This window comes from Arachis hypogaea, chromosome 20 (assembly GCF_003086295.3).
Source record: "Arachis hypogaea cultivar Tifrunner chromosome 20, arahy.Tifrunner.gnm2.J5K5, whole genome shotgun sequence".
NCBI classification, from domain to species: domain Eukaryota; kingdom Viridiplantae; phylum Streptophyta; class Magnoliopsida; order Fabales; family Fabaceae; genus Arachis; species Arachis hypogaea.
The window spans coordinates 143,501,940-143,523,001 of NC_092055.1; the positions used below are offsets into that span (position 1 = coordinate 143,501,940).

A 21,062-nucleotide genomic window follows, 5' to 3' on the forward strand; every position below is an offset into this window, starting at 1 on the left:
ACTATAAGAGTGTGTCTATCATTCAAGGTTATTATTGAGCTGCTTCTGTCCCTATATATTATTGGTATACAATTAAATAATGGTTTGTAGCATACAAATTGGACAAGGTCGAAACTCAAGTCCAGTTAACTCCGTTAAATAATTTGATAGATTTGACTAAATTGTCATCTAACGACTCTAAACTATCAACTTTACATGAAGTTAACTTTATATGAGTTTTCACCATTGGACAATGAGAACTTGCACTTTATAAGAAAAAGACTTTTGAGGTAGAAAGGAGACACAGTATTTTCCACCAAAAATAAAACCAAACAACTATTTAACCATTTCAATATAACTTGGTCACACATAGTTGCACTTACCAAAATATTAGAACTGCACTCCAAAAACACAGTGACAAAAAAGAAAAGATTCAAGAGAGACTATCTACAAGCATAACAACTTGTTGATTGAAGATAACATCTTAAGATAATGTGAGTCATAAGATTTGCATCTCATTCAAAATGTCACTTCCATATGCAATCTTAACAAGGAGAGATGCATGGAGGACTATTTAGTCTTGGCCATGATGGGTTCAAAGATGCCCTTCAGGAAATTCTCAAACTCTTTGATTTCTCGCTGCTGGTTATCACCAACAAGCAGATTTCTGGCCTTAGCAATTGCAGACTCTATCTTCTCCTTGTCCAGAGGGCAAAGCTTAGAGCAGATATCTTTATCCTTTAGAGCTTTTTCCATCTTGTAAACATAACGATCCAAATCACTCAATGCATTAGCCTTCTCAAGGAAATTTGCATCTTCAACCTTGTAATTCTCAGCTTCCTCAATTAGTCTTTGAATTTCCTTAGCTGATAGTCTTTCATTGTCATTGGTTATGGTAATTTCATTCCTACAACAATTAGTTTCTTCCCAGGCAGATACATTTAGGATACCATCAGCATCTATATCAAAGCATACATATAGAGGATGGCCACGAGGAGCATGAGGAAGACCAGAAAGTTTAAACCAACCAAGCAAGTTGTTATCTTTGGCTCTTGTCCTCTCACCCTCATAAACATTAATACAAACACTGGTCATGTTATCTTCAGGTGTGGTGTATCTTTTTGTCATCTTTTTAGGTATGGTAGTATTCCTAGGAATCACTACATCCATGAGGTCCCCAGGTGTTGTCCCAATACCAAGTGATAAGGGTGTAACATCCAGTAGAACCAGTTCTGGAGCTTTCTTGATGTCTTCAGTCAATAAAGCAGCCTGAACTGCTGCCCCATAAGCAACAGCTTCATCTGGGTTGATACTCTTGCAAAGATCCTTACCTCTGAAGAATTCCTGCAATAGCTGCTGCACTTTGGGAATCCTAGATGAGCCGCCAACAAGAACAACATCATGTATACAAGACCTGTCTATCTTAGCATCAATGAGACACTTATCTACTGTTTCCATACAATTTCTAAAGAGTTCCATGTTTAGTTCCTCAAACTTGGCACGGCTGAGTGATGAATAAAGGTCAATGCCTTGATATAAAGCATCAATTTCAATAACAGTATCAAAAGCAAATGAGAGTGTCCTTTTTGCCCTTTCGCATGCACTTCTCAACCTTCTCAAGGCTTTTGAATTCCCACTAATATCCACATTGTTCTTCCTTTTGAACTCTTCTACGAAGTAATTCACCATCCTGTTATCAAAGTCTTCTCCGCCAAGGTGAGTATTTCCTGCAGTAGCCTTAACTTCAAAGACCTTATCTTTAATGGTAAGCAGAGACACATCAAAAGTACCACCACCGAGGTCAAAGATGAAAATATTTCGTTCTTCTTTACAATCAGCTAGCTTGTCCAGGCCATATGCAAATGCTGCAGCCGTAGGTTCATTGATAATTCTCATGACATTGAGGCCTGCAATGGCACCTGCATCTTTTGTGGCTTTACGTTGAGAGTCACTGAAATAAGCAGGCACAGTAATTACTGCATTATTGACTGGACTTTCCAAATAGGCCTCTGCAATGTCACGCATTTTTGTTAGAACCATAGATGAAATTTCTTCTGCACAAAGACGCTTCTCCTGGCCCTTATATGTAACAACAATCATTGGTTTGTCATCAACACCAGGAATGACTTTAAATGGCCAGAGCATCATGTCATTCTTGATAATGGAGTCACTATATTTTCTACCAATCAACCTTTTAGCATCTGTAAAAGGAAAAAAACAAATTAACAAAAATTGATCAGCTATTATCTAGGGATAACAAAAGAGTACAATGTGTAAACAAAGCAGGCATTAACAAACGAAGATGAATTACCAAAGATAGTGTTAGTTGGATTGGAAGCAGCTTGGTTCTTAGCAGCATCACCAATCAACCTCTGCTTATCAGTGAAAGCAACACATGAAGGTGTTGTTCGATTGCCTTGGTCATTGTGGATGATCTCAGCTCTTTGGTGCTCTTCCTGCCACACAGCAACACATGAATAAGTTGTACCGAGGTCGATTCCCACTGCACATCCCTGATATCTTTTAGCCATCTTCCTTCAACCTAGCAAAATGAGAAACCAGAAGAAATGATCTCCGCTTTCACTTCCATATGTGTAATATGAATGAATTGGAATTGAGCAAAGAAATATATTAACTTCTTAATTATTATTCCAATTTTTTAACTGATGGATGATAATGTGAAATGTTGTATATATGATAAATACCATTACCAGCATGATAGCTAAGGCTAATACTCAACAATCAACACAATTTACATTTTCCTATATCAAATTAGCAAACTATCTTCTTGTTATTAAAACTAAGAAATGAGACTATGGTTATATAGTCCCTGATTACACTACAGAATATATCTATAAATTAACTTTTTTTAATATCATTATGTGAACACAGCATTTTTTATCCAATATCCCATTAACTTAAAATAACAAAACACATTGATTGGAATAAGAACAAACGTGTCATGAAGGAGAATATTACGTATTAAGTGCAAATAACAAACTAAAACAAGAAATCACATCAATTAAAGTTGCCAACAATGCTTGATAAAAAACTTTCCGAGTATAACTTCGAGTGTCACAGATTATAACACTGAATATAAAAGCATTCCGAGTATTTTCATGAGAAATGCATCGTAGAACAAGCTTTTGTCCCAATTGAGCGGCAAAGTTTCTAACTTTTCATGGGAAAAAAATGGTGTAATGTAATTTGGAAGTAAAGATGAAAGCATCTGAAACTTTAAACCGTTTCACATATTAAAACGGTTTTTTTTTTTTTCAAATTAAAAAAAAAATGCTTCTTTAAGAACTGTCATAGAAACTTATTAGCAAAGCTATTACCTTTTTTAACATAGAGGCTAATCCGTTAATGTGATCATTTACTTCAAAGTTTAGAGAATGCAAGAGTAAATGAAGCCGTTGAACTAAGGTAAGGTGCTTGGTGAGCAAGTACTGATTAGAAGAACAAAATCAAAGCATAATATTGTTGATGGAACATTTACCTGAAAGGGTAGATGGAGTAGGGAAGAAAAAGCCAGAAATTGTTTCTCTTGATGTCACTTTGGAAATGAGCCCTTTCTCGTTGCTTAGCCTTCACACTATCCTTGGCAAAGAAGCAAAGTCTAAAAACTTTTGATTTAAAAAAAAAAAAAAAAGAAGCTCACTGTAGAGTGCATGTAGACCGTAGAGCGTAGTGGTGAGTGGTGGTGACTTAAATATTTCAATGAATACGAGTGTATTGGACTAACTCGAGATTGATTGGATGGTTGGATATTATTAGGTGCTTTTTTTTAAGTTTAATTATTCTGCAAAGTGTAAATTCTCGTAATTTCACCAAATTTTTAAATAGATTTTTTTAAATTGAATTTTTATACTATATAATTTTTTTTAATTAAATCTCTATCGTGACAAAAACATTTAAAATAAAATATTTTTTTAAAAAAACGAATATTCTCTTTTTTGGAATAAGAGACTTTGTTCATAACACTTCTATATTTCAAAAACTCTAAAAAAAACACCCCACACTCGTACATCCCTAACCCTAACTTCTTCACCGAGCTCTCTCCGGATCTACCGCACAGTCCTGTCTCGCCAAGCCTCCTCCTCTCAGCGTTCTTCTCGTGCCTCATCCCTTGTATTCTGCTCGTTCTTTTGTGCCTAGTGTGTTCCACTGCTCGTATTCTGCTCGTCGCGCCTCTGTCCTTCGCTGTGTCGCGCCTACGTGCCTCCGTACTTCCATGCCTCCTTCGCGCTTGGTTTCGCTGCCTAAAGTGCTGCTCGTCGTCAACGGTTCTGCCTCTGCGACAGGTGATAATTTAATTTAGATTATTTCCAATTTTTTACTCACGATGGATTCTTTGATGTTGTTTATGTGAATTTTATTGTTGATTGGTTTATTTCGTCGTTGTTTAAATGTTGAATTTGGTTTCTGAATTGGTTTATGAATATTGGACCATACCAACAACCTCGGCTTTCGAAACAATAAACGAGTATGAATCAGGCTAACGGAGAATCCTCGGTAAACCAAAACAATCGAGATTCCAGCTCCACTAAAGCTCGTATTAAAAATCATAGTCAACCTCCCTAAAAAATCTGACCACTACCTCTGCAAGCCGTTGCAGAGACTAGCTCCATTCGTCTATATAACAGGCCGAGCTAACCTTACAAAACACACAAAAAATACAACAACACTATCTGTTATGGAAAACAACTCCAATCCCATCACAATAACGTACTAGCTTATTTTTCTTGTTCTAAAGCAAGTTACTGACTTGAGCGTCGGAGTCTTTCTTGCAAGTTCCACGCCAAAGTCCAAGTTCCGAGGATAGCTCTCCATAGATCACAAAAGCTTGCAAAGCAGCGTACTATCGAGCTATAACTTGGAAGAATATCCTTTGATAGAACAATTGGCGCCCACCGTAGGGCCGAGTTTATCTAACCTCACTATCTTCTCTGCCCTACTTTTACTTTCTTTTGCAGGGTTAGCAATCCTCGCGTATGGCAGACAACGGGGTCCAGCAGCCCATGCAAGCCGAGCTAATGGCTCAGATTGCCAAGCTTCAGGCTGAAGTTCGGAGAATAGCCGAATGGTCATCCAAAAGCCAAAACAATAAGCATGGCGAAGGTGACCCCAAGAACCCCGGTGGGAGCAGTACACAATCGCAGGAAGCAGAATCCCACAAAATCACCCCACCAAAGGAATAGCTCACAATAGACAATCCTTTCTCAGAAGACATCGTCAACTTCCAAATGCCGAAGAATTTTGTGCTGCTAATCTGTCTCAAATCATACAAAAGATTCGGTGATCTCTGTATCCACGTTAAGAAATTTCAATCCATGATATTTTTTAATGGTGCCTCTGAACCTATACTTTGCCGAGCATTTCCTACTTTCTTAGACGGTGCTGCATTACTTTGGTTTTCTAAGTTGCCTGCAGGTTCAATCTCTTCTTTCAAGGAACTGGCGTGATCTTTCATTGATTATTTTGCTTCATCAAGGATATATGTATACGAATCAGACTACCTAAGCACCATCAAACAAGGGCAGCATGAGAGTTTAAAAGACTACATGACGCGGTTTACCAAGGCGACTATGGAAATCCCCGACCTAATCCCAGAGGTCCACCTACATCCCCTCAAAAGCGGCCTCAGACTTGGCAAGTTCCAAGAAACTATTGCCGTGACTAAACCGAAAACATTAGAAAAACTTCGAGAAAAGGCTGCAGGTCAGATGGAAATCGAGGAGCTCAGGGAAGCTCAGCGAGCTGATAAACAACAACCTCGTCGGGAGGATGAGAAGCATCCCAAGACGTCAAATCACAAAGATCACAAGAAACCTTTCAAACTAACACCAAAGTACGACGCATACACATAATTCAATGCTAGGAGGGACGATATCATCAAAGAGATACTAAACGCAAAGATCATCAAACCACCGAGCAGAGCAGGTTCATACCAAGATCAGAGATACGTTGACAAATCAAAACACTGTGCTTTTCACCAAAAGTTCGGCCACACCACCGACGAATGTGTGATCGCGAAAGATCTTCTAGAAAGGCTGGCCAGGCAAGGCCATTTGGACAAGTACATAAGCGGATGAATACAGCAAGGTCAACAAACTGTGCAACTGATGTCCAATCCGAGCAAAGCCCAAACACCACAGAGAAGACTAGGTTCCAACCCCCACCAACAAGGGGGGTTATCAATTGTATTTAAGGTGGATTCACAAGTGGCAGACATACGAGCTCAGGAAGGAAAAGAAGCTACCGAGCAATGCTAATGGTCCAGGGAACAGTAGAAAAAGTCGTCCACCCACCATGCATGTCCACCATATCCTTCGAGCAATATGACTACAAAGCAAAGGCCACCAATTTAGACGATCCCATGGTCATTTCCATCCAAGTAGGAGACCTCCTAGTTAAGAAAGTCCTACTTGACCCAGGCAGCAGTGTCGACGTTCTATTTTACTCCACTTTCCAAAAAATGAAGCTAAGTGAAAAAATAATGCAACCTTTCTTGAGAAAATTCGTAGGATTCTCAGGAGAACGAGTACCTATTCCCGGGAGTATATGGATGAAAGTAACAATGGGTGACCACCGCTTATCGAAAACAAAGGACGTGCTGTTCCTAGTGGTCGACTGCATTAGTCCTTATAAAATCATTATTGGTAGAACTTCTTTAAATTCTTTTGGTGCTATCGTGTCCATTGTTCATCTTTGTGTTAAGTTTCAAGTATAGAAAAACCAGGTAGCAACCATACACTCCGATCAGAGAGAAGCTTCGGCAATAATACAGTGAAATCCTGAAAATCAGATCGGAGAATACACCAAGAACTGAGCTTCTGAAAGACACATTCAACGTGGCAAACATTTCAAACACAGTGGACCTTGATCCCAGAGAAGATCTCTGAGACAGACCCTCACAAATAGACGATCTTGAAAAGGTAACCTTAGACAATAATGACAATCATTTTATTTACATAAGCCGCTCTCTCCTTGCAGGAACTAAAGAAAACATCATCAACATACTTCGAAAAAATGTCGACCTCTTCGCATGGACTCCTGCATACATGCCCGGCATCAATTCGAATTTCATGTGTCACAAATTACAAATTGATCCGAAAATCCGACCTATAGCACAAAAAAAAAAAAAAGAAATATGGGCTCGACATGCCTGGACAAAACTCGAAAACTCCTGCAAGCAGGATTCATAAAAGAGTTGCGTTTTTCATGAAATTTTTACTTTTAATTCCAAAAATTACATTATACCATTTTTCCTCTAAAAAAAATTAGAAACTTTTCTGCTCAATCTGGACAAAAGCTTATTTGGGATGCATTTTTCATGGAAGTACTCAGAATGCTTTGACATACAAAGTGATAATCTGTCACTCTCGAAGTTATAGTAAAAAAGTTTTTAATCAAACATTATTATCAACTTTAGTTGATGTGATTTCTTATTTAATTTTTTTTTTACCAAAGATAGGAGACTCGAACCCGCAACCTCTTAATTGAGTATGGGGAGACTATGCCATTTGAGCTATTACTCATTAGCCTTATTTAAATTTGTTATTCACTATACTACTATGGAAATGCACGTAATACATAATATTCTCCTTCAGGACACATTTGTTCTTATTCCAATTAATGTGTTATGTTGTTTTAAGTTAATGGATATTGGATAAAATTGCTATATTCATAGAATCACATAAAGAAAAGTTAATTTATAAAAGATATTTTGTTAATTTGACATAGAAAAAACACCAAAGTTCGAATCCAGATACAACATATTAAGAGGCACATGATTTACCATCTGAGCGAAGTCTTAGCAGCCTTTTTCCTTTTCAGATACAACATATTAAGAGGCACATGATTTACCATCTGAGCGAAGTCTTAGCAGCCTTTTTCCTTTTTAGATTTGATTAATTCCATAATATGCAATCACAAACAATCAAAGAAATAATATATGTAAATAGTTATTTACACTATCATTTGATTACAGTAAACTATCTTAACAGAAGGACCCAATTCATAAGTGTAAATTAAGCCTTTTTCTTTTTTTCTTTTTTCAACCTGCATTTTTAATTTGAATATGGAAGCAAAGGAAGTGTTGGACTCGCGTATGAGAAGGAGGGGTGCTTCACCTCGTTGTGGGATCAAAGAAAGCAGAACTCGGACCCTGCGAGTTGTGTCCCTCAAAATGTAAAAAAAAAATTACCCAGAATAAGAAAAAACCGAGGGTCCGAATTCCACGTTTCATGTTTCAAATTCCATCAGCTGCAAGTCACCAAAAAATTCCATCAGCTGCAAATCGGACCATGCGATTTGTGAAGCAAAATTTCATGACCAAAGAACTCGCATGGTCCGAGTTGTGTACTCTGAGTTTTTTCAATTTTTTTAACACAAATCGTCCGATTTATGTACTCTGAATTTTTTTCAACTTACTCTCACAATGTTAAAAAATACAAAAAATTAACATGTTAAAGTATATTACTCATTTTGCTTCCATATCAAAATTTTTTAGCCACTTTCATTCAGATTACAAGATAATATGAACACTATTAGGAGGAAAAGAAGCTCTACCAGCAACTGAAACGATGGGTTTTGTTCTTTAATTTAATAATATAAATAATAACCGCATAGGAAGCTTAAAGCATAAAGAGAAATGCAAAAGGGTGAAGAAAGGCGCACTTTGAATCCCAGAAAGCAAGGTTGGAAACGAGAGGAAGAGTTAGGAGACAGAAGGTGAGAGGGAGAGGGAAAACGAGCAGCCATGTTTGTGTGAATTCCAAAGATGAAAACTCTGAAAACTGAAAGACATTCTGGAATCCATCAAGGTCGTGCTTTCTGATGATGAGCTCAAGCAAGATCATGATGCTACTGTTGCTCACAACAAGTGCTCTATGATGCTGATGACTTGCTTGATGACGTTTTCATCAAACACTTGCGCCTCAAAAGAATGAGTCAGGTGCGTGGCTTCTTTTCCAAATCTGTGAATCCAATTCTTTTCCGTGCTAAGTTAGCTCGTAAGATTGAGAATGTTCGAAAGGAGTTTAATAATGTTGCTCAAGATATGTCTAAGTTGAACGTGAATCGGAGTTTGATAATTCTTAAGCAAGATGAGTTTGATAGTTCTTCCGTTTTGCAATCAGAGATAATTGGAAGGGAACAGAATAAGAGCGACATTGTTAACTTGTTGAAGCAAACCCATCCAAACCAAAATGTTTCTTTAATTGTTGTTGTTGTTGGTAGGGGGGTTTAGGCAAAACAGCCCTTGCTCATTAATATTGATTTTTTTATTATATCTTTTTCATATATCTCTCTAAGAAGGTCTAAATGATAAAAAAGTTTTCTTTTAATTTGTCTCAATTTGGAATTAGACTGAAAATAAAAAAAGAAAATATTTAATAAGATTTGTTTTAATTATAAATTAAAAAATTACTATTTTTCAAACAAAAAATACAATTTATTTCTATGTACTCTTTTGTACTCCGTCCTATATACTTTAGAGATAAAATGTCCTGCATGACAGCAGTACAAGAATAAAATCGATTACAAGCTTCAGAGATACAAAATTAACCATGGATGTATCAATATATTTATTTATCATCCAAAACTCACTATTTTCACGATCTTCGCATTCTCCCAAATAAAATTTAAAAACAACAAAAAAGCCTCCAAAATAAGAGGATGAATCCTATCATTTTTTAAGTCTTTTGCACGGTGATATCTAGAGGATATATTTAGAGGTTATGTGAAGAAAAAAAGAGTATCATGCCGGTGCTAAATTTGAGTTACCGAAACTTACGACTTAAACTAAGACAATGTTTTGCTTATTGTTGTCTATATCCAAAAGATTCGGTAATAAAAAAAGATGAATTGATTCAATTATGGATGGTTCAAGGTTACCATTATCTGATTTTTTTTTTTTTTATCAATAATAGATGTAGATTTATTTGTTGTAATTTTTTTTAGTGGAGTACATAGTATATAAAGTGTAATAATTTAACAGATATTTTTAAGAAAATTTTCATTTTCTTCAACAATGAGAAGAATTTTTTTTCTCTTAATCCTTTAAAGGATATCTGTTGAGTTATTACACTTTATATACTATGTACTCCTTATGTATTCTTACTCAAAAAAATTACAACAAATAAACCTATCTATTATTGATAAAAAATAATCTATATAATAGTTACCTTACAACTCTAATTTAAACACAATCGGTAGAAGATGTAGGTGATCAATATGTCAAGATTTTGTTAATGTAATTATTTTTTCAGGATACATCAATAGATAAATACGGTCATATTGAGTCATTCAAAATACATAATTTGATGCATGATCTTGCAACATTGATAAAATGATTGTTACTTAGATACCAAGAAAAAAGGAATTGTTGAAAGACTCATGCATGTGGCATTTGAAACTAGCACCGATTGTTTATTGGATGTGTTTGATGTTTGCAAATTGTAGACAATCATCCGTTGCAAGATTGCTACCAATTTAGTGGTATTAACGTATGAATATTATAGTGTCACACAATACTCAATAAGACAGAAAATACTGAGAATATTGATAGTATACGACAAATATGGTAGCACATGATCCTTGAGGCATGATTTTGCCTCCCGCCTCCAGCCTCCAATTTATAAGCTCGGAGACAAATTTCTGGATAAACTGGGGAGTTTGTGGCGGTTCTTTCGTTGATTTCTTCGATATCTAATAGATCTTTATTTATACATTAATATATATAGTACCCAATCAAACAAAAAGTCCTAGAATAGTGAGAGTACTAGTAGTATTTATACATTAATAAGTGGCCAACCTATCTTCATTCTATAACTTAGCTACCAAAGTCCATTGATAAAGTCAAACATTTAAGATATTTTTCATATCCGGACAGATTAAGAAGTTTGCCTGAATTGATGGGCAGTGTTGTTTGTTTACAAACCTTAAAATTATAATGTTATAGATTTTTAATTGGAGAGTGCTAGGTAAACAATAATCATCTTGAACAATATGAACAATCACTAATCAAATAAAAATACATTACACTCTAATTTAATGCTACTAATTAAATTTAAAATTAATTTACTCTTTTAACTCTATTAATTCACATTGTTCATATATTGTTTAAAAATATTGTTAGTTACCTATACTTTTCCTTTTTAACTATGATGGTTTTCGGTGGCTAAGAGAAGGGGGGTTGAATCTTAGCCATTTTTTCACTTAATAACTCTTGCTGGTCATTAAAACAACTTCTGGAGACTTTTTGATTTTTTGTCTCGTACCTAGCCACGAGACTTTTTCTTTTGTCTCGTCACCCGGCATGAGATATTTTTTAGTTTTATCTCTTGGGCAGCAGAAACAGAAATGGAGTAGAAGAGAGAAAATTACACCAAGATATATCCTGGTTCAGCTGCAAAATGTAAGGCAGCCTACATCCAATCTCCATCACAACAATGATGAAATTTCACTATAATCATTCTTGATTACAAACACCAATTCTCCCTAGGAACTACCCTTCCTATCCGGAAAAAGTCCAGAATCTAAACCCCAATCCTGAACTTAACTTGGTCACTGCCAAGCTTTCAACTGCTAAGTGCTAACCCAACTTACAATGGGATTCCCACAGAATCATAAAACACAACACAGATGTACAAAAGACCTCTAAGGACATCTATGGCTTTTTCTTTTAATTTTGCACTCTCTGCCTTTTTCCGCTTTATGGCTTTTTCTTACAAACTTCAATGTTTTCCTTTTTCCATGAAACTCAAGACAGACAAAATTAAACAGAAAATTACAAAATGAAGAGCATTGAAGGAGAAAAATTTCTATTAGCTTAGGTAGCTCTGAGAATCCTGTGCCTTGCACTCTTACTCCTTGCTTCAATTCCTGGTTGTTCTCCCTTACTTATAGAGGGAAGCCTCCACAGTTGAAACCAAATAAACCAAGCTAAACTTCTTCTTCTTCATGCAAACCGGTTCGGCCAGAGTGAGAGGAGAGATAACCAAATGCAAAACCCAACATGTAATTACCTCTAGTTCTTCCTTGGTCATCAATCTTCATCAATTCGAGCCCTCCATCTTGCCTTACCCTCCAAGACGGATTCCTAGCCCTTGATGAGTTATGATGATGACAGCTTCATCTGCTCCAACTTCTGCCTCCTCCATCACGTAGCCACTGTAGCTACCTCCTGTGGTGGTTGAGCAAAATCAGAGACAAGTCATCCCTCCAAGGATCTTCCTCTACTGACCGAAATCTTCTTCTTCCATTTTTGGTATGGAGAAACTGAGATCTCTTCACCAAATCTTACCTTTCTTAGTTGAAGATCTTAGCCACAACATACTTTATTTTGTTTTCTTTTTCTTGCCATCATTGTGATGGTCTTGTAGCTTGTTTCTCCTTTCTTTCGGTAGCTCAAAGTTCCTTTCAAAGCTGCTCTGTAATGACCAAAAGCAAGAAACAAGATGAGAGAGAGGAGAGAGAAATTTGAACACAAATGAATGAATTTGATGAAGTAAATTAAAATTTTCACTTCCATTTGCCTTAGGTAGCGTGCCTCATTAAGGCCATCAATCAAATCAACTACAATTTCTCTCTCATGGTTCCAAGGTCTGCATTAACTCTTCTTAATAAAATTTGAATTCCATCACAATGAGAAAAATGAGATCCGTTGGAAGCAATGAAACTTTGCTTTCTTTACTTAATAGTTTCGGACCAAGCTTTGATCTTTTTAGCAAAGATTTTAATTGGGCTTGTAGCAATAATAATTCAAACTGGCCCAGCAAATAAAACACTTCAGCCATAATTCATATGATGATATTGCACAAGGCTAAAATTTTGATTTTATTGGGCTTAGGTTCTTTTCTTTTCTTTTCGGCCCAATAACAAAATCTGCACCAACAAAATTATTAATTAAGCAAGTATGAAAAGAGATTAAATTAATAATTTTGTAATTAATCACATTAATAATGTTTGTTCATCACTAATTTAAAATAGAGTTTTTCAAACTCATCAAACTAGTTTGCCAGAGTTAGTTGGCAATTTTATTTGTTTACAATCATCTATTCTTAATATATAAAAGTAAATGGATAAGTTTATTTATATTATTTTTAAGATATCTTTTTTCTTCTACTAATGTCATGTCAATAACATCGCTTACTTGACAAAATTTTAGAATTAACCACTCAATTCTTGCTAAATCAACTATTATTTTTAAATCAACAAAAAATTACTAATGATAATAATTAAAAATTAATAGTGTCTAACCAAATTTGTAACCTACAAAGACATTGAATTCATATCCCTATATTTATTATATCTTACCGAGTTACCGTTATAAACAATACAATAAATTTATAACCTCAATAATTAATTTATTAATTTCTATAAATAACTCATTAAATATAATAAACATCCATATTACAAATGTCATAATAATTTTATTAATCATAATAAATTTTACGTTACAAATATTCAAATTCTATACTATTTGAACTATTTATATAAGTCTCTTATCAGTTATCATTGTTCCTTCAAATAACATCAAATTTAATACAAAAAATTTATTTTTGAACTACAAAACATCTCAAACTTACTCAATGAAGCATCATTCTTTGGATAATATCACCACACAAACGGACAATTGGCTTATCAAAATTTGCGTAGTTTGTTTATGGAAAACATTAACACCCACAAATAAAGAGGAGCCTCTTTGTTTATAAATGATTATATTAGATGAAAAGTTACAAAATAAACATATTTATTGTATTTTTAAATTGAATTTATGAAAAAATACTTTAATTATTTTTGTTTTTATACTTTTTATATCATTTTATAATACTTTATATATAATTATATTTTAATATCGTTAAATATTCAAATTCCATACTATTTGAATTACTTATATAAGTCTCTTATCACTATTCCTTCAAATAACATCAAATTTAACACAATAAATTTATTTTCGAACTACACAACATCTCAAATTTACTCAATGGAGCATCATTCTTTGGACAATATCACCAAACAAACGGACAATTGGCTTATCAAAATTTACGTGATTTGTCTATGAAAAACATTAACACCCACAAATGAAGAGGAGCATCTTTGTTTATAAATAATTATATTAGATGAAAATGTACAAAACAAGCATATTTATTATATTTTTAAATTGAATTTATAAAAAAAATATTTTAATTATTTTTTTTATACTTTTTATATTATTTTATAATACTTTATATATAATTATATTTTAATATCGTTAGAATTATACTTCTTTTAATATGCTATTCATTGTTTTTTTTAATAACTTAAAAGAAAATAAATGTAATTATTTTTTTTAACTAATTATCAACTATAATTTACTAACACTGCAGGGAACACTTCGTAATTATAAAAAAAATATGATGAACAAATTCAAACATTTGTTATAAAAAGAAAAAGTCTATATTATAAAAAAATTTGAAAACAGAAGATGCAAATAATTTATATAGACCAATTATATACCATCATTAATTTACGGGTCTCATTCTAGTTAGAATTTAAATGAGTGTAGGCAACTTGTTTTTCCTACAAAAATTATTACAAAATTGATCAATTTGAAGAAGCTTGACATTCACGGTTGTAAAGCTTTTGAAGACGGCATGGCAGTAGGATTGGGGAAATTGATTTCATTGCAATCCTTATCAAGATTTGTAGTAGGGAATAACAAAAAAGATACTAGTGGCAAATATATCCCTGACTTTTTGTTTTGCGGATATTTAAATTCCTAAAAATTTAAAAATACAATTAAATTTCTAAAAAAAATTGGATTTATTGTTATTGTTATAAAAAAATTGGTTTTATTCTAATTTGTTAAAAAATTAAAAAATAACCAGTTCATTAATACGTCTAATAATAATGCGACACGTAAACGTTTTTACAAAGGATCCCGCTAGGGAGACAATGGACTATTTGTACGTGTACAATGGGCTATTGAGTTACAAAATGAACATCTCTCATACTATCTAAAATAACCATCCGAGTACTAGCGATAATAAACATCTTCCCAAAAGCTAGGCTCCAACTCTTGACCTTTCGAATCTAGCGTTCTAATACCATACATGATACCACTCATCCCAAAAACTTTAGCTAATGGAAAAAGGTAACACTAATGATTATATCTCTAATACTCTCTAAACTTCCATTATGCACATTGTATAAATATTTCATTGGCTCCTCATACTTTCCCTTTTACGAAAAGAAGTTTTATGTATCCCAAAGATTTACACTTCCATATTATGCAATGTTAACACTTAACAAGGAGAGAAGAAAGGAATATAGTCTTGGCTTTGATGGGTTTAAAGATTCCCTTGACCTCCTTCAAACAATTCTTAAACTCATCAGCTTCTCTCTGCTGGTTATCACCTTTAAGCAGATTTCTGGCCTTAGCAATTGCAGAACAGATCTCCTCCATGTCCAAATGGCAAAGTTTAGATATCATCCCTTTATCCTTCACAGCATTTTCCATCTTTTCAACATAACAATCCAAAGCATGTATTGCTTCAGCCTTCTCAAAAAACTCTGCATCTTCAACCTTGTACTTCTCAGCTTCCTCAATTAATCTCTGAATCTCCTTAGCCGAAAGTCTTTCTTTGTCATTATTGGTTGTGATATTAATTTCATTCCTACAACCATTGGTTTCTTCCCATGCAGACACATTCAGAATACCATCAGCATCAATATCAAAGCATACATATATAGGATTATAACGAGATTCACCAGGAAGACCAGAAAGACTAAACCAACCCAACAAGTTGTTATCACTTGTTCTTGTCCTTTCACCCTCATAAACATTAATGGCCACACTGGTTTGGTTTTGTTTAGTTGTGTATCCTCTTGTCCTCCTTGCAGGTATGGTAGAATTCCTAGGAATCACTACATGCATGCGATCTCCTACTAATCCTATACCAAGTGATAAGGGTATAACATCCATTAGAACAAGTTCTGGTGCTACCTTAATGTCTTCACTCAATAAAGCAGCTTGAACTGCTGCTCCATAAGCAACAGCTTCATCAGGGTTGATACTCTTGCAAAGATGCTTCCCTCTGAAGAATTCTTGCAATAGTTGCTGCACTTTGGGAATTCTAGAAGAACCTCCAACAAGGACAACATCATGTATATCAGACACTTCCATGTCAGCATCATAGAGACAATGATTTACTATTTCCATACACTCTTTGAAGAGTTCCATGTTTAGTTCCTCAAACTTGGCACGGCTGATTGATGAGTAAAAATCAATGCCTTGATATAAAGCATCAAGTTCAATAGCAGCATCAAAAGCAAAGGAGAGTGTTCTTTTTGCTCTTTCACATGCACTTTTCAACCTTCTCAAGGCTTTTGAGTTGTTACTAATATCCATTTTGTTCTTCTTTTTGAACTCTTGTACCAAGTAATTCACCATTCTGTGATCAAAGTCTTGTCCACCAAGATGAGTGTTTCCTGCTGTGGCCTTAACTTCAAAGACTTTATCTTTAACCTTAAGGATAGACACATCAAAAGTACCACCACCGAGGTCAAAAATCAAAATATTTCGTTCTTCTTTACACCCAGCTAGCTTGTCAAGGCCATATGCAATTGCTGCAGCTGTAGGCTCGTTGATGATTCTCATCACATTGAGGCCTGCAATGGCGCCGGCATCTTTTGTGGCTTTGCGTTGAGAGTCAGTGAAATAAGCAGGGACAGTAATTACTGCATTATTGACAGGAGCTTGCAAATATTTCTCTGCAATGTCACGCATTTTTGTTAGAATCATAGATGAAATTTCTTCTGCACAAAGATGCTTCTCCTGACCCTTATGTGTAACAGCAACCATTGGTTTGTCATCATCCCCGGGAACAACTTTAAATGGTCACAGCATTATGTCATTCTTGACAAGGGAGTCACTGTATTTCCTACCAATCAACCTTTTAGCATCTGAAAAAGAAAAAAAAACAAATAAATTTCTGGAAGAAGAACAGAATAAGAAGATAATATTATATGTCGAAGTTGTTGCGTTCAAAATTGTTGTTACATGATACAAGTGTCGCCCTATTTATAAGGATATTACCAACTAACTTCATAAATATTATATTTACTAACTACTGATGAATATGTGTTTGGATTAGAGTTTGCAAACGAGATTTTGTATAAAATTGATTTCATAACTTAGATTTGATAAAAAGTGAGTTGGTATTAATGTGATTTATGTTTGGTAATTTTGTATCAAAATGGATTATAGTAAAATGAATGTTGTTTGGATTACATCATTCAAAATTTTATTTAAATAAATATTACTAAAAAAAAGACATGAATTTATATCATTTAAATTTATATTATTTTAACACTCTTTGAGTATAATTATTTTTGAAAAGAATTTAAATTTATATGTTAAAATTTAGTACTCTTTTAGTTATAATTTGTTAGTACTCTTCTTTAATACTTTTTTTTTTTTGTATTTAATTATATCTTTCTAATAAAATTTATATTATAAAAATTAACAATAAAAGACATTGACAGCGTTCAAGAAGATTGAATGTGCTTTTTGTGCTTTCAACGTGTTTACCAAACACACCCTCAACCATTACTAACAACTCTGATAATATTTGAATAAAGACATTGACAAAAGAAGATGAATTACCAAAGACAGTGTTAGTTGGATTAGAAGCAGCTTGATTCTTAGCAGCATCACCGATCAACCTTTGCTTATCAGTGAAAGCAACACATGAAGGTGTTGTTCGATTTCCTTGGTCATTGTGGATGATCTCCGCTCTTTGGTGTTCTTCCTGCCACACAGCAACACATGAGTATGTCGTACCGAGATCGATTCCCACTGCAAGCCCCTCATATTTCTTGGCCATCTTTCTTGGCAAAGAAGCAATCGAATGACTTTTGGAAACAAAAATAAAATAAAGAAGTCCAATGTAGAGTGTAGTGGTGAGTAGTGACAGAATTTATAGTGAGAGTGAGACCTTTGAATGTTGGGAAAGTATTGTAGACGAATCATAAGGTTAGATTAGATTAGATTCAAGATTTGATTAGATATATCTTTTTGTTTATCTTTTTATTATTTAATTTGTAATGATTATAATCACTATCAGTTGAAATTATAATTGATTTTATCTTTTTCAATAATAAACTCTATTATGATTCCCTCGTAGTTAAATTTAAGGGGATGCTTCTATAAAGACGCAGAAAACGTCTTTTTTTTTAAAGATATTTTTTAATAATTAAAATTTAATATATATAATCACTTAAATTATATTATTTTTTTTAAAATTAGGTCAGACAAATTAATTTAATCAAAAAATAGTGAATTAAATTTTGAATCCGTCTAAATTAATATTATTTTTTATAAAAAATGACTACAATATCTCTATTATATAAAATGAATAAAATACTTTTATTATATATATTAATTTTGAGAATCCTAAATTCTAGTCATTTTCTTCTCTATCGTTATATGATTAGAATTTAAAGTTTTCAAAATGAATATATATATAATTTAATTTATTTTATGTGTTAAATTTTAATTTTTAAAAAACATCTTTAAAAAAAAGACATTTTTAACATCTTTATTTAAGTGGCTTCCTAAATTTAATCAATTTTTATTCAAAATATCTTTATTTTTTAACTCAGTCAATTTGCATAAATAGCGAGTAACCGAGATAAGCTCGTCCATAATAATTAACTAACTAACTCAGGCTAATTAACTAACGTCCCACTAATTACAATTAACTAACTAACTAAAGCTAGATGAGATTATCAGAATTAAAAGAGAGCTTGCCTAGCTCATGTACCATTCATTCTTTCGTTACTTTTGTATCATATATATGTATTATACCTTAGCTTATACTTTATAGCATTAAATTAAACTATCTCCAAGGCTCACTAAGAAATTTGGAATAGAGAATATTTATTTTGATATAAATCATCTGAATTATATACAAAGTACAAACTCAAAGTCGTAAATGTATATAAATAAGCAAATTCTAGAATAAAGATAATTCAATAACTATAATAACTAAATTGTTGACCACTCAATCTTTATTATATAGCGGACAAATATAATTAAGTTTAATTATTTAATTACTAGAGTGATACCTGTGCCAATGTAGTACAGAGTTAAATAAATAATAGAAATAATTAATAAATATTGTAAAAGTAATTTTAACTATATAATTATGAATATGTATAAAGATTTATTTTTTGAAAAATATATTTATTAAAATTATATGGGTTTTATTATATGAAAACATATATTGCGAATATATGAACATTTAACTAAAATTTTATGTAAGATATAGTTATTTGTGTAATTTCTAAGGTTAATTTTACTAATTTTTATTTCAAAAAGTAAAGCTTTGTATATTTATATTAACAACTATTTTGATAAGTATAAATATATTTATTTTTTGTTGGATATAATTTGAAAAAAAAAATAGTAGTAATGTAAGAGTATCTTAACTTTTTTTTTTTTTGACATTTATATGATATTTTTATTATTTGGACTGAAATTATTTTTATCAACACAAGAAAGAAAGAAAAAAATCTTACCATTATTGAATTTTATTTCATGCCTATAACTTATCTAAGTAACTATTATGATTATACTATTATAGTCATAGTAGTAATGTAAGTTTTAAATAAATATCAAGAAAGTGTTAGACATTACTTAAAAATCATCATCTTGTGTAGCTGAGACTCGATTACAATCTAATAATCTATAATTCTTAAATTTAATATGTCTATCGATTTTTTTGGTTGTATTTAACTATTTATAAAATGTAATGTACATAACAAACCAACCCCATAATTAGCCATAAATAGATAGAAGCTAATTAAGTTAACTACTTAATTGCCTTTGTAAAGCTGCTATTATTATGTGTATAACAAATATATATAACCAGCACATAGTTAATTAATTAAGTTGCATTGGTAGGCTTCACATGCAACTAATTAATTCAGAATAATTAGTCATTTAATTACATTGTTGGTTACAAGTTGCAACAAGAACCTACACAATATTACAAACGAAAATGTTTGGAGTCATAGCTTAAGAACTAAAGTAAATTATAATTTTTTTTAATGTATTTATTTTTTTTATTTTGTATTATTCTTTAAACATTGTTAAAATAAATAGATAATTTTACATAATATAAATACACAATTATAGATATTACATATAAAAAATTATGAATGTTGAAGTTAAATTAAAGCTAAGTAATTATATTATTTTATGTTTCAATGTTAGTTCATTTTGCTCATAAATATACAGTGGCGACAGAAAATAATCTGAAACTGATGGTCCAGATATTATATTGTATAGAGTTACTTGATGTTATTAGTAAAACTAATTAATAATATGTGTTAAAATGATATTCACAGGGAAAAATGCAATGTCCACAACAAAGACACCGAAATTTAATGGTAATATAAAAGATACTAATTGAAAGGAACAGATTGAAGTTATAAGGTCGAACCAAGGTAAAAAAAAAAAAGTTGTGTATGAATCAAAATTAAAAAACATGAATTTTCGTCTCGTATTAAGCTTATTTGAACTTATTTATACTCATATCTTATTTTTAAAATCGCTTACAATTTTTTTATAAAAAGTTTTTGAATTTTTAAAATTAAAATTTTTTATTTGTATTATTTTATGTCGGTTGATCTCCAATTAAGTGGGGTCCATAAATTATAAAAAAAAAAGGTGGATACTACAATGAAGATGGCAAAAATATCTTCTCATGAAGATGCTTTGGTTAAAAGTGTGGTTTATTTATTTAGCCACACTTTAAACAAAAACAACACTTTTATAAATATCAAAATCTAACCATACAATCCATCATCCAAAGGTCAAAAAGAAATATACTCATATGAAGACAATTATGCCATCTTCATTGTAGTATCCACCAAAAAAAAAATATGGCTAAAAAGCTTTGGACGGAGAGAGAGACAAACCAGTCCCTCACTTTTGAAAAGAAAAAAATGAAACACTAAGAGAGTGAGAGGTTTTTCGGCGTAGAAGGGAAGAAGAAATTAGCAAAAAAGAGCATGCTATTTTTTAT

At 32.6% G+C, this 21,062-nt stretch overlaps 2 protein-coding genes and 1 long non-coding RNA gene across 4 annotated transcripts; 1 reads left to right on the top strand and 2 right to left on the bottom strand.

Moving 5' to 3' along the window:
- Positions 1-288: 288 nt before the first annotated feature.
- Positions 289-3,615, bottom strand: LOC112784921 (heat shock cognate 70 kDa protein). Of its 2 annotated transcripts, none has more exons than XM_025828286.3 (3): positions 3,479-3,615; positions 2,291-2,521; positions 289-2,180 (listed from the first exon to the last, which is right to left on the bottom strand). In XM_025828286.3, exons 2-3 carry the CDS (start codon positions 2,508-2,510, stop codon positions 550-552), a joined length of 1,851 nt encoding a protein of 616 aa, XP_025684071.1. In that variant the 5' UTR covers positions 2,511-2,521; positions 3,479-3,615; the 3' UTR covers positions 289-549. The 2 variants fall into 2 exon arrangements, with proteins under 2 accessions (XP_025684071.1, XP_025684072.1); XM_025828287.3 differs by lacking the exon at positions 3,479-3,615 and adding an exon at positions 3,318-3,476.
- Positions 3,616-3,969: 354 nt separating this feature from the next.
- LOC140182674 (uncharacterized) lies at positions 3,970-5,326 on the top strand. Its single transcript, XR_011878684.1, has 2 exons — positions 3,970-4,283; positions 4,956-5,326. It is a non-coding gene; the product is annotated as an uncharacterized lncRNA (long non-coding RNA).
- A 9,626-nt stretch (positions 5,327-14,952) lies between these two features.
- On the bottom strand, positions 14,953-16,917 carry LOC112786622 (heat shock cognate 70 kDa protein-like). Its single transcript, XM_072229812.1, has one exon. It carries the CDS (start codon positions 16,829-16,831, stop codon positions 15,266-15,268), a length of 1,566 nt encoding a protein of 521 aa, XP_072085913.1. The 5' UTR covers positions 16,832-16,917; the 3' UTR covers positions 14,953-15,265.
- Positions 16,918-21,062: the final 4,145 nt, after the last annotated feature.

Excerpts from the sequence above, each read along its gene's own strand:
- LOC112784921 (XM_025828286.3), bottom strand. The coding sequence starts at position 2,510 with ATGGCTAAAAGATATCAGGGATGTGCAGTGGGAATCGACCTCGGTACA. Across the intron at positions 2,181-2,290 it reads TCCAACTAACACTATCTTTG|ATGCTAAAAGGTTGATTGGT; the intron begins GTAATTCATCTT and ends TTCCTTTTACAG.
- LOC112786622 (XM_072229812.1), bottom strand. The coding sequence starts at position 16,831 with ATGGTTGCTGTTACACATAAGGGTCAGGAGAAGCATCTTTGTGCAGAA.